Genomic DNA, 17,681 nt, shown 5'->3' on the forward strand with positions numbered 1-17,681 from the left:
CGGTGGAAGAGGAAGCCTGTGAGGAGAAATCCGGCCCAGAAATCCAGTCCAGAATTTGCAGCTCTCTCCGGGCTTCTCAAGTTTCACTCCGGCGGGTGCTGAGCTCTTTGTGTTGTCAGGCAGAAACACTCAGTAGTCAGGGTGGCGCGTGTGCTCAGACGGGCACCCCGGCAGCTCACACAATTAGACAATAGCTAGAAATTTCTCCCGTTTTCTCTCAAGTAGCTGGCTACTGTCAGTCACTTTCTTTTTCTTTTTTTCTTTTTTTACCCCCGTTTTGTTACCATGTCTCTGGGAGTGGAGTCTGGATTCTCGAGCGAGGAGGTGCTGAACAGCCGCTTCCCTCTCCACCGAGCTTGCAGAGATGGAGACGTTGGTGCCTTGTGCTCGCTCCTTCACTGCGCCTCAAACCCAGCCGACCTTACGGTTGAGGACACTTTCTACGGCTGGACGCCCATACACTGGGCCGCTCACTTCGGAAAGGTAGAAGTAGCGAACAAATAACCGATCTGATTGAGTAGGTTGTCTATAAATGGAAAAAAAAAAAGTGACTGGTTGTTTGAACTCCGTGACGGAGAGACTCACATTTCTCGGCCATTTCCTGGTGTTTGAATTGAACGAAGCCATCGTTAATCGGAGCAAGAAAAAAAAAAAAAAAATAGTGCTCACTAGCTAACGCTTTCCCAGCTGTTTTTTTTTTTCTGAAATGTTTTACATTTCGTGTCCGTTTTGTATTTAGTAATGGTAAATAAATAGAGACTAGGCGGGAAAACCTAAACATCTGCTCGTTAAGATGTAAAATTGTGGAAAACATTACAGTTAGCTAACATGACCGACAATGACTAACTTTTACTTAACATTATCCACATTATGAAGCACTTTTCATTTTATTTATGTAGAAGGATTAATTTGATTAACACAACAACACATTAAAGCGTCTTTTAAGGCTACGTGTAATGCTATATCGCTAATTTCTGTACATTTAGTCATGAATCTGTGCTCAGATTTGCATTTACAATAACAGGGCCTGGCTGCGTGCCCAAATCCATCTAGGCTCCACAGATAGTATCGCACTTGTCCACACCTGCCCAGTGTCTTAGAAAGCAGTGCACAGGTTTCTCCGTGCAATCTAACCTTCTTTTCATTGCACAGCTGGAGTGTGTGATGCGTCTGGTTCAAGTCGGCTGCGGCGTGAACTCCGTCACCTCCAGGTTTGCACAGACGCCCACTCACATCGCTGCCTTCGGGGGCCACCCTGAGTGTTTGCTATGGCTACTTCAAGCTGGTGCAGATATTAACAGACAGGTATGACGCCAGATGCACACATCGCACACCATGGATACATAGATTTGCAGTTTGTTCAGTTCACATTTACAGCTCTCATTTCCTGAAAATGTGTGTTGCAAAGTAGCCCCAGAGAATAGTCAGTAGGAGAAATGAAGTGAATGAAAAGAGCAGAGCAGATCTTAGATGATCCCATCAGAGAGGATAATCCCAACTCGGGGATCATTGCCTTGGAAGTATTTCTACTTACTCCACACTTGACCTATATTAACATGAATGAGTGTTTGTCACATTTTCTGCAACACAAATTCCTATCGGGCACTTTTGCGTTTTGCTTTGTTCCTCTACTCTCTGTGGGACTTTTATGCACTCAGGCTACATTTTATGCTCTGCCGCTCTACTGAGAAGAGATTGAATTAGTAGGTCACAATGACATAACATATTGTCGTCATCATGAAGCCCGCTGATCTTGTTAGCCCTTGAAATTCCTCTGCATTTTTGTTGAATCAACCTTTTAAGAGTTTGAGGTTTGGATTTAAGGTGTTTGTTTCAGCTGACTGCTACTGGGAAGCGGAATGGAAAAGTATCAAGAGTGTGGCCTACATTGCATTGTGGTTAGTGGCAAGCCCTCTGAAAGAGTCTGTTTCCCTTCCTCCATTCGCAAGCTGACAAATGTAACTGTAAATGTGTGTGGGCGGTGTTGATGTCTGGGTGAAAAGTTCAGACGCAGCTCTGCCGAGTCACGCACTACTATCATTTTTGGAGCATGTTCTCAGATGTGTAGAGGGAGGATTCCAGAAAGCATGTACGGATAGAGGTCTACCTACCAATTAGTCAAATTTTCCTCAGTTTGTCAGAGATGGTAAGAAATAGGTGTTGTAAAAATCACTATCATAATGTTTTTTGATGTCCTAATTTGAGAAATGCAGAAGGCGGGGAACTCCCGCCGAAGTGTGTCATTGCGGCTACCAAAACAGATTGTGGTGAATATTGCATGCAAAGAAAAAAAAAAACTGTTGAATAAGATCCATGCCTTGCTCACGATGTGTGACACTGAAAGAAAATCTTTTGATTGCTACATAATCAATTTATAATCACATGCTAGCCTTCTGAATCATAATCAATGTGCTTAGAGAGTCCCACCACTAATGTTGTTGATCTACTTTTTTAAATTAAATGAAAAATTAAAGGAAGGAACATGTGCTGAAGTAGGGTATAATTTTTTAAGTTGTTTAATTTTGAAATAAAACTACTGCCTCCGTCAAGAAACCTTCCACACATATTTCTTTCATGGTCAGATTTTAATTATTAAACTAAAATAAAAGTGATTTTAGATGTGCAGTATTTAGGGGTAACCCTCCCCCCCCAAAAAAAATATAAAAAAATTAATGGGTTGGAACTGCTACATAAAACCCACATAATCTGTAATACTGGAACCATGACCTGCTGGCGTTATCTGGGTAATTTGCCGGGCTACCTGCTCAGGTAGTGAAGCTTCAGTTTACTATTCAACATACTTATCACTCTAGCCTCTGTTGTTTTAAAATAGGCAATCATCTAATATTAAGTCCAAAATCCACTTTTTTTAGCCCTTAAAAAATACAGTTAAAGTCACTTTTTAAACCTACTGGATGCCATTAATTGTCCAGAGTCTGATCTCTTCTAATAGAGCTTCTCTTGTCATTTTTTAGGACTATGTGGGCGAGACGCCCATCCACAAGGCTGCTCGAGCGGGCAGTCTGGATTGCATCAATGCTCTCTTGATTCAGGGAGCGAAAGCTGAGTAAGTCCTGACATCAGTCTCGTCCACGTTTCTTTTCCTCTTTAATATCCAACATTTCGGTTGCACCTTTACAAGGGACCACCATTACATTTAAATTCAAGATGGCAACATTTTGGAAGATTACATTTTTGCATTAGTTCTTAAAGATACGAGTGCAACTAGATAAATGAAAGAATCTACAGATTTGAATAAAGGTTTTGCCAACAAATTGCATTTGTTAGTGAAATGCAGCACTTGACTGAAAGTGAGAATCTCTATTTAAACGTCTTATGTTAAATCTATTTGATATTGAATGTGTGACACATTCAAGTACCGTATTTTCCGCACTATAAGGCGCACCTAAAAACCTTCAATTTTCTCAAAAGCCGAGCGTGCGCCTTATAATCCGGTGCGCCTTATATATGGACCAATGTTGAGCCACAACAGGTCTCGCAACCACGGTATGCAGCCGCCGACTTCATTTTCCCCCGTAGAAGAAGAAGCGCGTGGTGCATGCCGAGATATATGGCTGCGTGAAGCGTGCCGTTTCATTTCCATTTGTGTGTTTGTGTAAAGAGCCAAAATGGCTCCTATTAAGAGACACGCTTACGACGCAGAGTTTAAGCTCAAGGCGATCAGTGACGCAGTAGAACACGGGAATAGAGCAGCAAGTGGATATATATTGTGATTGCACTAGCGTTTGATTTACCGTAACAGTATCAGACTGTTTTTTTACGTGTTTATTGAATCGAGGAAAAGTTCCCCTCCACTATATGTTATACCTTGCTGTTGTTAAAAGATAAACTGTGTCACGAAAATACCACGTCACTTACTTTACCTCGGGGAAAATAATCAAACAGCTGTTTATTCATTTTGGGAATGAACGGAGTTTTCAGAACGCTGGCTTGTAATCTATTAATAAAGTTTGACTGACCTATCTGACTATTTTGTTGACATTCCCTTTAGCGCAGCTCCATCTAATGGATGCATAACGTAACCCCAGCCTCTACTGTAGCGTCTATTCTATGCGCCTTATAATGCGGTGCGCCTTATATGTGAAAAAAGTTTTAAAATAGGCCATTCATTGAAGGTGCGCCTTATAATGTGGTGCGCCTTACAGTGCGGAAAATACGGTAATATCTTCTTTTTTTTGTAAAAAGATATACATTTTTTAAGCTCTAAAATACCACTTTGATCTGCTACAGTGAGTTCAGTTCAGTAGCAGATACTGAAATTAGACTGTGGTGAAGGTCTTTCTAAGATGTGCTGAAGGTTTATAGCACAGTAGTAAACAGCACATCTTTACATTTGATGAAGAGTTGAAATATTGCTTTGGTCTGAGATTTTTTAAATCGTTATCATCTCCAGATTGATCATGAGATTTGTTGCTCATTAACATAGAGCTGATGTTGCTCCCTTGGAAATGTGATGTATTTTGTTATTCCTTAAAATTGCTGTTTATAACAATTGGCATTAAGTTGTCTTTTGTGAAATATTAATATAAACTAACATAGATTAATATAATCAGTAAAGTTTAAAAATTGCATTTTTAAATGCTTAAAGGAAGAAAAAACATCTTCTGAATTTTGAGAAATAAACCCAAGTAAAACTAGAATATTAAGTTTCACCTGCACCTTTGATCTTAATGAAGGATTTATAATTGCAGCGCAGTCATTGCACAAAGAAAAGGACAACTTAATGTAAAGGTTGATAAACTGTTGATTATCTCTTAGATTATGTTGCATGACATTTGTTAAATTAAGAGTGTGGTTTTATTTAACATTGTTTTTCTAGTGTCTTACATACACAACTTTGACTGGATGACCAAATGCACATTCTTTTCTTTTAAGCAGTTTTACTCCTAATTTCTTAAAACGTTGCAGGCTTTTTGTTGCACGAGATGAAATTGCAGAGATAAAACTAATTGAGCCGCTGGTTAATTCCCTTCAAGTGCTTAGAAACACAAAGACTGTCATTGTTTTGTGTTGAAAGGAGAAAAAAAATATAGATAACGCTGATTGTCGTCATCAAAACCACACCTTGTGCCAAGACGGTTCCTTTCATTGGAAAGGAACCGTCATTTTCATTTAGTGATTGATGTAGCCGAAGAATGAAGAAAAAGGCACACCTAGTTTTTTATTTCTTCCTGCAATTAAATCGAAGACCTGCAGGGAAGCAATTAAATTATTTTACAATATAAGTTTTTTCTCCTTATGTAAAGGTGATTAAAAAAAAAAAAAACAGGTTTGCAGCATTTTAATTTCTTGAAATGCAGCAAGGAAAATGTGTTTCTTGTCACTCAGCCAGGTTTTAATAAATGTTTTAGCTTTAGTAGCAAGTCTGTCTGCATTCCTTTAAGAACATAATGGGTAACATTAAATAAGATTTTCATCTCTGCTCTGTTCGTTTGATGGATGCATTCTGTTTATTTAATCTTTCTTTCTTCTTCTGAAGTGTTTTTTTGACCTGCTCTTTCATTTTCTGCAACAAATGTTCAGCTTTTTTGCTTTGAAGACACATTACAGTATAATAACTTGAAGCTACCAGGGGGTTTACAGAGGGAACAGTTCTGCTTATGCACCTTTAGAGGTCTAATATTGCTGAACTTCTTTAATAATTCGCCAAATATAAGAAAACACTGCAGAGTAGAGAATTGGCTGTTATTGGAGATTTGCTGCAAAGAGGCCAAAAAAATAACCTTTGGCATCAATATAATTTGATCATGTTGAGTCTTTTGTTCCTTCTTTTTTTGAGTACAGATAAGAAATATAAGTTATGGAAACATTTCTTGTTAAAAGGTTGTAGACATACAGGTGTTTTTGTTTGTTTGTTTTTTAAGCTTTTGACACCTAAATTATAATACATTTATTTACATTGACATATGACCAAACTAATTGAGATTTACCTTTTTCTCCAATGCTTAATTTTCATGTTCCAGTTACTCTAAACCCGCCTGGTTGCTTAGATTATTTTAGCCAGAAAAATGTGCATTCGTTCAAATGTTTTCAGCCTAGTGTTATGTGCATTTGGTCATCAGTTGATGAGTTTTATTTATGATTAAAATGTTATTCTTTTTTCCCCTGCAGATCACAGATATTTAGTTCAGTCTATTATGAAGTCTGTCTTCTGTTTTATTTTTTATTTTTATTTATGATTGAAGATTATAGTGGGGGAAAACTGGGAGGAACACTACAGCACACAAGGTGGGAATGAGGCTCATGACAAATCATTTTTTTAAATGAGATTTAAATATTGGAAACACTCAGTAACTTAATTTAATGTAGTTCTGTTAAATATCAGACATGAAACGTCTAAGATGGGTCTGTTTAGGTAATATCCTCAAAAACAAATTCTGTTTGAGAGCTAGAAAGATCTCAGAATATTATTAAACAACATTATTTACATGTTAATACAATTTTATGTAAACCAATACATTTTTGTCAGGATGAACATTTTGAAAAAAATTCTTTATTTCAAGTCTTTTATTGATTCTCTGCATAAATTTCTATGATAACACATATTTAAATATTTATCAGTCAGCAAATACTTTCCGCTTTATTCCAGGAACTCGTCCATAGCTTTTGTTTTGGTTTAACACCAGAAAACCGTCAAATAGTTGGACCCACCTGATGTTGCTCCAACAGCAATTTATTAAACAGAGCAATTTATTGCATCACACAAACACAAATCTTACATGCACCATACTGAGGCTCCCACCAGTAGGAGGATTAACACATTCGGTTCGTATCCATTGTGCCAGCCAGAGAGGCGTTCACACACTTTAAAAACCACTGAAACTCAGGCTGTTGTGTTTCTATCATTGCCCTTGTGCAGGACTTCTTGCCTCAGTTTTATTGCAACACTTGACATTGTTCTAGATTCCTGAGTAAACAACCTTTGGTCTCAATTTTTTCTCTTCATGTGCTTATTAATCTTCAAAGCCTGCAATCAACCATCTGACTTGTGAATTCACAAGAAGAAACAATTCACCTTTTTATATCAATAAATGATTCATTGTATGCCTTGATAAAGAATGTTCACAAACTTAGCCTCTTGATGTTGGAGGAAAAGAAAATACAAAAAAATATGAATTAAATTGATTAGATTTTTATTAAGACACCATGTTAAAATTTGTAAGATTCCTCTGACATGAATTCAGTAGTGAGGGTCTTTTCAAACGGCACCTAATGGGTGATGCTGAGCTGCTCTAAGGGCTCTGATTTTATGCTTAAGAATTTTTTTTTTTTTTTTTTTTTTTTTTAATCGCCCCGCAAGGGGTCTTTTTGTGGGCTCTAGTGTCCCTTTTTCAAAGTAGGCTGACAGGAAAGGGGGAAGAAGAGGGGGGAAGACATGCGGTAAACGTCGTCGGGTCCGGGAGTCGAACCCGCGACAGCCGCGTTGAGGACACGTTCCCTCTGAATGTGGGTCGCGCTAACCCCTCCGCCACCACGGCACGCCCATGCTTAAGAATTTTATTAAATATATTTTAATAAAACCTTTGCTATAGTAAAACTGAAAAAGCCACAACAAAAACATGGTCAATATGAGTTCTAAGGAATCCTTTAATAAACCTAATATATCTCTATTGTTAAAATATCTACAAATTTAGTTTTCTGTAATATTTTCCTGACAAAGAGATTTGTCTTTGGGCTTGGTAAGCTTTATAATAAGCTTCTTAGAAGAAGTAAGAGTTGAATATAATTAAGATTTTGTCTTCACACATCCTGTATTTATTGGACAAAGTCCTACACAAGTAACCTTAACTTCACCAAATCCTTTTGTTTTTGAAATGTAATAAAAAAAGAAAGATACTTAATTATGCTATGTTAATTTAAGTAGTTTGTGCACTGAAGAGCAGATTAGTCATTCATCTCAACATTGAACCGTAGGGGGCACTGCTGCGAAGATAAAGCCTTTGTAAACAAAGAAATTAAGCAGGAAGTACATTCTTACTACATAATCGGCTTTTATTTTAAGTACTATGGAAGCTTTGAGGTGTTTAAAAAATCTTTAGACTTGTAATTTTATATCACATAACTTGTATTATAGCACAATAAATCATAAAAATCTGAATGCATAAGGCAAGCTGGAACAACTTTGTGTTATCTATTGTAATATCAGTAAAATCCCTACAATCCTGAACAAAGATTTTGGCAGTGAAACAAATATTTTGCATCTTGATTACTGGAATACCAATAATCATGTCACATGTTAGTAAATCAAAGTTGTTTTCTTCATAATTCCTGAACTTCCCTTGGACATATCTACTCCTAAGTGCTTGAAGAAGATCAGAGTTTTTCACTCTGGCTTCTCCGCTCACCCTGAGTTACCCAGAGGTTCTCACAGCAGTCGAGACTTTTTGAGGTTTTCTGGCCACAGGTCCAACATTTCAACCTCATAAGCTTTAACCACTTTAATTATTATCATCATGCTGACAAACAAAACGACCACAACTTTGTTCCTGAACCGATGAAAGAAGTTACACTTCATCCCACACTTTATTCTGCTGGGTTGCCGGGCAGAAATGTGACTAAGCCAGGCCCAGATTTAGATTGTACCAAGATACTTCAGTGTTGGCATGACGGAGACAGAACACATGGGAGCCCTTCACCTTTTCTTCTTGGGTCAAATAGTTTCAAGCTCTTCCAAACCACAAGAAGGATACCATGTTAGTTTCCAGGCACCTCAGGCAGATTTTGCCTCAATAAATTAAGGCTACCTTAACAATTCATCTTCTTATGTCCACTCTTGTACCTCCTGATTGTCACGGATTTCTTTGTCCTCTTTGTCAAAAAAAACCTTCCACCCGAAGCCTTCCTCTGTGTGTGGATCCATTCATTCCTGCCTGCTGGTGTTCAAGCTGAACCTCTTACCTCAAAGTTTTTCAAGTTTTAGAAAATGGTGGCACGACTGCAGCATCATTTTTGTTGGAGGGAACCGCAACTTAAATAAGACGATGCTAATTTTTTTGCGACTTTTTTTTTTATAAAACTTGAAGTGATTTCAGCTGGACTCTTTCTCAGCTTTTCAGTTAAAGATTTTGCTAAAATTCAATAAAGCTCTTGAAAATGACTATATTTGTTGGATCGCTCCACTTAATATGTTGGAAACGACATGCAGTCTCTTCACAAAAATTAAGATTGCAAAAACACATTTGTGTCACTGCCAGAACTCCCAACTCGAATTGGATTAAAAACGGTTTAGAAAGTGATCAGAGTCATAGTTTGTATTTGTCATGAGCCTCAGAGTATTAGGGTTGGTTCAGTAATGAGCTAGCTGCAGGCAGGACAGTGCTGAGAGGCTGCCAGTGACGAGTTTAGAGCAGCTGAGTGAGATGAGCATCATGTACTGACCTGTTTAATGCTAACATCATCCTGTTGCTATGGTTATTCATTGTCATTTCACTGTACCAGATGTCTTCCTTTATACACAGAAATGTTTTCTTTTGTCTGTCACAGTATTAACCCTATATAATATCAGTCTGTTTTGACATCTAATCTTTGTCACCTTTTCCTTTATGAAAGTGACAATAAGTTACAGAAGAGAAACGTTTGCTATAATGTTAACAAAAACAGAACCATACATCTTAATGTTTTGCAGCCATTGAATTGGAAATGACTTGGTTTTTTCAAGTAATCCTTGAAAGGGGGAGAATAGACACTGCTGAGTCTGCCCCGTTCCCTGGGATAGCCGCACTGTTGTGGCATTGAGTGTTCTCACTATCGCTTCCTATCTACACACTGGCAAACTGTTGAGGTATTTCTTGCGGTGATTGGTTTTAATGCTAGGTTTTTTTAATGAATCAAAACTAAAGTTGTTGTTTGTTTTTTTTAGACCTGCATGCTTTGCTTATTTATCCATGATTGTTCCTATACTTAGACAGTTTTTTTTTTATTTTTATAATTTGTTTTTGAACTAACCATAAGAGTCCTTTATATGGACAGGTTTAATCACGTGAGTCCCATGTCAAGATGTAGCATGACCGTAGGCTGCCTCTGGGAGGTTAGACAATAGTTAGCGAAGATGCATATTGTGTGCTTAGGACTGAAAAGCAAAGCATACCAGGCATTTACAAAGAATTAACGCTTCCCTTTTTTAAAAATTTCTTATCCAAATCTGGATTATTGGTGTGTATTGTTATCCACCTTGTTCTATCAGTGTTTTCCGTAGATGTGAGGTCTCACTAAAGGAATACCAGTTTAAACCAAAAGGGTGAAGCTAAATTTAGTTTGAAGGGCATACAAGATCAAGTTAATGTTTGACATAAAACTTAACAACAAAGTAATGTTGGACATAAAACTGCAGCATCTAATATGGAAAAGAATATGAAATTTCTCATACTAGAAATTCCTGACGTGCATTTTCTTAATTTCTGTAAAATGTAAATACTTAAAGCTTTTCAGATACTCTTTGGGTTGCATGTTTTAAAACATTGTAACAAATGCTAGCTAATTAATATTTATTACAGTGTATTAAATAGGAATTCTTTATATGCTGATGAAAACCTGATTTGAGCGTGGATTTATAATGAGCGCTACAAGCTTAAAAGCTATTTTACCAGAACAGAAATACTTACTGAAATGTTTCAATTGTATTGCAGCTTGCAATGACAAATACATTTTTCAAAGAAAAGAGTAGCCATTTTAAAAGATGATGCCACTTACGTTTATAGTTAAATTTAACTGCACATTACAGGATAGAGTGGCTTAAAGCAGTAGTGGATGTCAGTAGAGAGTTTGTATTCCTGGTGTGAGACCGGTCCATCTACCCGAGTATTTCTTGGTTAAATCTGATCTTGTCTCGGAAGCGTTAATTTTAAATGGGGTCGGGTAATGTGCAGCAAGTTTTTGTGATTTTTTTTTTTTTTGTTAAATCTTGAATTCATTGCAAAATGTTTTATCATATGCACTAGCTTTTGAACTGTTTCATTTTGCACTACTGTTTAGATAAGAATGCAGAGAATGAGTTATTTCTAATCGGAAATGAATGAAGAAACAGTAACTGTGCCTTAAATTCTGCTTCGTGTGGAAGCCAATGTAAATATTGTTAGAGTTAGCTTACACAGGTTATACGTCACTAGTGCTGTTTGTAAAGTTTTCCTGTAGTGCCTTTACATTTTAAATAATAATAATGGGATGGAGGTAGATATAGTTCTGATTTTTTAACTAAGAGCCATTTATTTTCTCAGAGAACCTGCTTTGATACGTAGGCACAGAACAAGTGCGCTATAGTTTTATTTTCTCAAACAGAGCAAAGAAATCCCAATTATTAAGCTGAAATTATACTAACAGTAATTTTATTTAGAATAGATGCACATGAGTTATTTACCTTTATATAGCCGTCCAGCCTAACCGGTGGACAAAATAATTGTTTTTCTAAAGTCCTCCCTATAAAAGGACACAAATTATGCCTTAGATTTTAGTTTTAGTTTTTACATTGCTTCCATACTTTAGGGGCACAAACCTTTTGTCTGAAAATTGGAGGACATTTCTGGCACAGCACTGTTTGTCCATTCATTATTGCACTCAGAAAATTCCTTTATATCTGCTGCAGCTGGACATGATTAACACAACTGCTTACAGCACACAGACTGTAATTTAAATTATTAATATACAGGTATGACTCTTGTTGTTCCCTTGTTCTCTTGTCTTAAGAGGCTTTAAATTAGACTTCCTCAGCCGGAGAGAAGATGTCAGAATCCTTCATGCTTGACGATTTAACTTTTATCTTGTTTTATTCCCTTCCTCCCTCCGGTGGAGAGACTTGTCGAAGGAAATGATCCTTATGAATGATCTGTAGACATTTCCGAGTCTTGATCATCTTTGAAGAATCCTTTGCCTTCACAGCTTTTCTTGTTGGGAACGCTTCAAAGGAATTTGGATGCAGAGCCTCTTGAGCATCATAATCATCGTCAGAAACAAGAAAATGGAGTTTCATTCAGTTCCTTGATAACTTTTTCATCTCTTGCAACGAAGCCTGTCTCCAGAAATGTTCTCCTTTTGAAGCGGTGACTGATTTGACGCAACGTGTATTCATCGTCTTCAGTCCCCTCGTTCGCTTTGGAGACACAAACTGAGCATAAAAATGTCCCCAGTTGTTCTAATCATGTCCTTTGGCAGCAGATAAGTTTCCCTAGTTCTGTGGAAACTGGGAAATGAACGAACTTCTATGTAAAGTGCAATTGATCCGAAGAGGATCAGTCGTCATCTCTCATGAAGATGACGAACAGTATGAGACAGGGAAGAGCAGAACAGGCTAATTTTCCACATCTATGAATGTCTGTGTGAATATCTGCTGAAATGCTGTTTGTTGGTGTGCGTGCGGGTATGTATGCGTGCGCTTGGGCTTGTCTCATGTTGTCTTATGTGTTTTTGTTTTTATTTGTGTAACTCAAACGTGCAGTGAGTGTTTCTGACACTCCCTCTTCCCGTTGTGCAGCATGAGGAATGCCAATGGGCTGACGGCTGCTGACCTGGCCCACGCACAGGGATTCCAGGAGTGCGCTCAAATGCTCGCCAATGCCCAGAACCTACAGCAAAACATGGCGCAGTCCCTTAACGGGGCTTTTTTGAATGGCGTGACCCAAAACGGGGGCCATGCTCACGCCGCCATCCAGGGACGCAGCTTCTTGAATGGTGTACCCAACAGGAAGAGGTCCTTCGAAGGCATCGAGGCGAACCCATTGAAAAAGTCCAGACCCAACGGTGAGATCACTCAACGAATGTTTCTGTTGCTTTGGGTTACTTTTTGAGAAATATACAAATATATTAATATAAATGCGTGTTATCACTGTGCATTATGTGGTAAAAATTTAATCTGCAGAAATCCCCAAACAATTTACAATTCAGTTCTCCCAAAAATTATTTCTAATAATTCAGGAAGCAAGTTTTCACTACTGCAAAAACATTTGACAGGTTCTTAAGTTTCTTTCATAAATATGACAAAAAGGCTTGTAAGCGTTACGTAAGTGTCTTCTTTTAAACCACGGATGTTCAAAGTATGGTCCGGGGCCCGATTAACTTTGTGTGGCTCCAGACAACAATTCTAGAACAGTACAAATCTGTCTTGCAGTACAGGAAGTTGATGCCGATAGATCAGGGGTGCCAAACCCGCGGGCCAACTGCGGCCCTCGGGACAATAGTTTGTGGCCCCCGCCTTAATATGAAAGTTTAATGTTAGTGCGGCCCGCGAGTTTGATATAATTGGCACTTTTCAGTGTTGTGTGCGAAGCTGAACGAACTTACCAATCAAGGTGGAGTATATTGCTCTCGGGGGCGGGACATCGGCCGGGCCTATTTGCATTTTCTATTTGTCATTATTTGCATGCGGTACATGCGCAATTTCCGCAGCCGCTCCCGCTTCACGTGCTTCAGCATCCAGTCTAGACCCGGAAGTTGCTGATCAGTGTAACGTAATTAAGGTTAGGCGCTGTAACGCTTGGGTTGTGTTTAAGGGAGGAGAGGAGGCGGCAGATTCGTCAGGACGGTTAAAAACTCACAACCACACTGGTACTGGGAATTCCACAGTGTTGTCCTTTAATAAATACGCTCTTCACCAACCTTACAAAGCCGGTTGAACGGCTGCTATATTATCAGACATGAAAATTGAGCAGCGTCCAAACAACCCGTAACATTACTAAAAAGTTAGGGAGCTAACATGTCCGTCTAGCACGTTTCTCCCACGCTCTCTACAGAGAAGCCGTGGCGCATACTTCTGACATCATTAGCAATACTAGAGTATCTTAAAGAGACACTACACAATTACGGCTGTTACAGCGCCTGACTACAGCCAAATATGGTAATAGGCAATCAGAAAGGTTCGGCTGAGGAGACCGTGTGTGTGAATGCGGCCCAGCCTCACCCAGACTCTACCTCCAGCGGCCCCCGGGTAAATTGAGTTTGAGACCCCTGCGATAGATAGATAGATATATTTTTGATGACTAAAAAATATTTTTTTCCAGAAATTGAAACATTAAAATGGAAGATCAGTTTTCATTTTCACTTGTACTCAAAAGCATTCCTGATTTGTGCAAAAATCGGCATTTAATAAATGTACTCTTTTAAGAAAATAAAAAGTAAAGTGTCTAGCTTTCTTGTAATAAGACAAATGAACCAAATCCTTTTTTTGTTTTTTCTTTTTATCTACAATGATTTACCCCTTTGTCACGAAGTGACAGCTTCATTTGTTTCACTAATATATTGTATAGGTCGTTTGTTGTGCAGGAAGAAAACCCTAAATTTGGCTGTCTTTTTAATAAAAAACTAAAAAAGCTCTTTTATTTAATGATTATGATAAAGTTTGGACACTGCTGCATTATAAACTGAAAATGTAGCACCACCGATTCAAAATCAGTTGGATAAACAATCACAGACATATAGTGTGAACAACATCGTAAAGCCATATGACAACTGTGATGTTTTTAATCAAAACCAGCTGTGACACTTTTTTTTATTATGCAATAAGTCACATTTTATTTGTTTTATGAATTTTATCAGCTCAGAATTTTTGCATTGCACAAAAATGAATCAGTATGTCGTCCCTAAAAAGAGAAAGAAAGTCAATTAACATAATTTCTGAAGAACAGGTCTTAAAATCAGTAGGCTATCAGAAAAATACAAGTTAAGATTTAATTTCTAAAAAGCAACTCCGTCTGTTCCCAGGACTGTCCATGGCAGCTGGACCGCAGAACGGGAGCGGGCCACCAGGTGGCCCCGGCGAAGCCCAGATGGAGAGCATGAACATGGAGATGGCACCAGCTGTAACCTCAGGTGGGCCTGGAAGCTTTGCATTTGGGCTGAATGGGTTTGCCCCGCCTCAGGGGCCGTGGCCGGTGGATCAGTGTGTGAACCAGGGGCCGCAGGACGAGTCGAGCCCTGCTGCTAAAGAGCTGGAGGTCATCACTGTGGCGTCAATGCAGACTCCATGTCGTTGCACTAACTCTTATGCCTACCTGTAGAGGGAGCTGTGTGCGTGTGTATGTACTGGTCCACTAATATAAATTTGTATTATCAGATCTACCTGTTCTGTGGTTCACACACAAGAGAATGACTTAAATTGGAAAGATGTGTAGAAGTGTGTGTGTGTGTGGTATGTTTCATACTTATCTATGTAACTGATAATATTTGGATGAATATAACTTTTTTTTCTAATTGTACATCTTATAAATTTATATTTCTTTCCAGTTTACCTGCATGTAATCCTCTAGGTTTATATTTAAAGTCTGATTTTGTTTTGCACAATTTTAGGGAAGTACTTGTGCCCATCTAGAAGAGTACAGTATGTGTCAGATTAATAAGTACTTTATGATACCTTGAGAGTTTTTTTTTTTCCTCAAGTAAACTTTTGGGAATTTTAGCATCTGTTCTTGGATTTACAAATTTGACTTTTAAAGAGGGATAAAACTTGTGTTTACTCACACAACAGCTTAGGGGGGGAAATGCAGATTTACATTTAATTTGTTGTCATTTACAAAATTTGTAAGTACAAGTTTTAAATAAATGTATTGCTCGGTCACTGTTAGACATATGTATTATTGATAGAGCAATCTCTGATGATATTATAAACTAACCTAAACTATTTTATAATTTCAGCCAAAGCATATCCCAACATGAATGTAGCTTTAAAAGATAAATAATCCTCCTGCCTTTTGTAGTTGGTAGCTTTTCAAATGCTACTTGGGCTTGATCCCTCTTGTTGTTTCTGATCTGGTTTAAATACTACATACTGTATATTCTGTGTTGTGTTTTTATTCAGTCAGCAGGGCTTATTTGTGCGTGTCATTATGTCACAGAATATCTTATGTAATTATCAAATTTAGTCGTCTGTTTTACAGTTGTTTTAAAGCAGCTCAAGGAAGATTGCATGGTTTTCACAAAGCCTTACATCCTGAGCTTTTGTTCAAGTTTAAAAAAAAAAATCCTATCCATTATTGCTCCCCTTTTTATAGATGAAAAGTTTTTTCTTTCACTATTGTCTGCTGTTCTCCATGCTGGTGGTGTTTTCTGTTTATACTTTTATATGAAAGAGGTGAGTGTATTTTGAAAATGCAGTTCTTTGTACTTGGCAGGTTTAGCTTTGTACTTGATTGTGTGAAAGCATTAAATGTGGATGGTTTTTATAAACATGATGGTGTTTGCCTTTGTTTTTTTTCATGCTTCAAATCATTCATTGTATTTTTTTTAAACCATTTTAAAAAAATAGCTTTTAAACATAAGAAAAAATGACATGCATTTTCTCTAATGCTAATTAGATGCTTCGCTCCCGATGCTTTGTGGATTGCCAGGATTTTAATAAACCTTTTTGGGAAATTTCAATAAATTCAGTCATGCAAAGCAAGGACTGACTGTTCATGTGAACATGACTCACTTTCACCAAAGTCTCTGGTCAAAGCTTGTCGAGTTGCGTCAGGATCTTGGGTGTATTTTGCAACTTATTGATCATATTTTGTGTGGAATCCAGAAAGTTACAGAACAGCTTTTTTTTAGTGCTTTGAAACTGGGTCACTTGCTAGTCTAATTTTATAACTGGCTGCCTGTACTCGAATACTATTTTGTTTTAAAGTTGTGCAAAACAAAATCAGTCCAGATTTCACCCGCATCATATGTAATGAGCAGGTTTAATCAATGTGTATTTGGTTTATTTTTGATAACTGTTTTTGTTTACAGTGGCAGGTGAGAGACACTGCGGGGATTTTTCCTCAAGTAGCCCAACAGCAGGAATGCTCCTTGGTCAGCAAATCTACAGTGAGCTCAGTAGCAGTGTTGGCAGCCAGGTGGAGCATCAGAAGTCTGTCAAAGCAGAGCAGATGTATGACCATACCCTCTACAGCACCATGCTTCTTTACCACGGATGCTAAAGTGATAAGAATGTAATTGATTTTAAGCATTCATCTGCCTTGAAGCCACTGAGTGGTCAAGTTTTTGTTGTGTTTTTTTTTTTTTTTTGTAAACAGGATGTATATGGACACATGAATGAATCATAATTTTTTTTTTGTCAAGGTTGTTGAGCCTATTTGTTTGGTTATGTTGCCTATGGTCTTCATAAAACTAAAGGATCCATGATGAAGCACTGCCAACACTACAGATAGATTTGTTTCAAGTTGATGTTACCTAAACCAGTTTAAATACATAAATTGTATATCAATTCAGAATTAAAGAGTTTTCCAAACGTTTATGTTTTCTTCCCCGATTTATTTTTTAGATTGTTTAAAGATGAACGATTTTTAGATTAATTAGGTTTAGTTTGGTGCAATACAGTAAGTACCAACATTTAGAGTAGAGGAAATAATGAACTGAAATGGGTGAAGCCTAAGAAATACCACAAATGTACATTTATAGCACAAGCATAACTTACAATCCTTAACCTTTTATATAAAATTTGCTCGACTGCTTTACTTTTTTCAGCATGTTTTCCTGTTGGTACAGGTTTATTTCACCTAATACTGCCAGTTAAGTTTTCATGTCTTAAAAATGTTTTTAGTAAATAGTTGTTCAAGTGAGATTGGTATGGATTATTGTTTGAAAAACCTGGGAATACTTTGTATATTTGTGTTTTGTTTTTAACACTTCTGGAAAATAATATAAATACATAAAACTTTCTAAAGGACCAAAATTCTGTAAAGGATTTGGGGCAAAAT

General features: G+C 37.6%; 1 protein-coding gene across 1 annotated transcript; it reads left to right on the top strand.

The window, feature by feature from the left end:
- The first annotated feature begins 285 nt into the window (after window positions 1-285).
- Window positions 286-17,216, top strand: ankrd10b (ankyrin repeat domain 10b). Its single transcript, XM_032566804.1, has 6 exons — window positions 286-483; window positions 1,153-1,305; window positions 2,976-3,067; window positions 12,485-12,750; window positions 14,707-14,814; window positions 16,711-17,216. The coding sequence occupies exons 1-6, from the start codon at window positions 286-288 to the stop codon at window positions 16,899-16,901; spliced, it is 1,008 nt and encodes a 335-aa protein (XP_032422695.1). The 3' UTR covers window positions 16,902-17,216.
- Window positions 17,217-17,681: the final 465 nt, after the last annotated feature.

The sequence above is a fragment of the Xiphophorus hellerii genome, chromosome 7 (genome assembly GCF_003331165.1).
Source record: "Xiphophorus hellerii strain 12219 chromosome 7, Xiphophorus_hellerii-4.1, whole genome shotgun sequence".
NCBI lineage: Eukaryota > Metazoa > Chordata > Actinopteri > Cyprinodontiformes > Poeciliidae > Xiphophorus > Xiphophorus hellerii.

Bases quoted from the DNA above. Each gene is read 5' to 3' on its own strand.
- ankrd10b (XM_032566804.1), top strand. From the start codon at position 286: ATGTCTCTGGGAGTGGAGTCTGGATTCTCGAGCGAGGAGGTGCTGAAC. The intron at 1,306-2,975 runs GTATGACGCCAG...GTCATTTTTTAG, and splicing joins GTGCAGATATTAACAGACAG to GACTATGTGGGCGAGACGCC. The intron at 14,815-16,710 runs GTGGGCCTGGAA...TTTTGTTTACAG, and splicing joins GGCACCAGCTGTAACCTCAG to TGGCAGGTGAGAGACACTGC.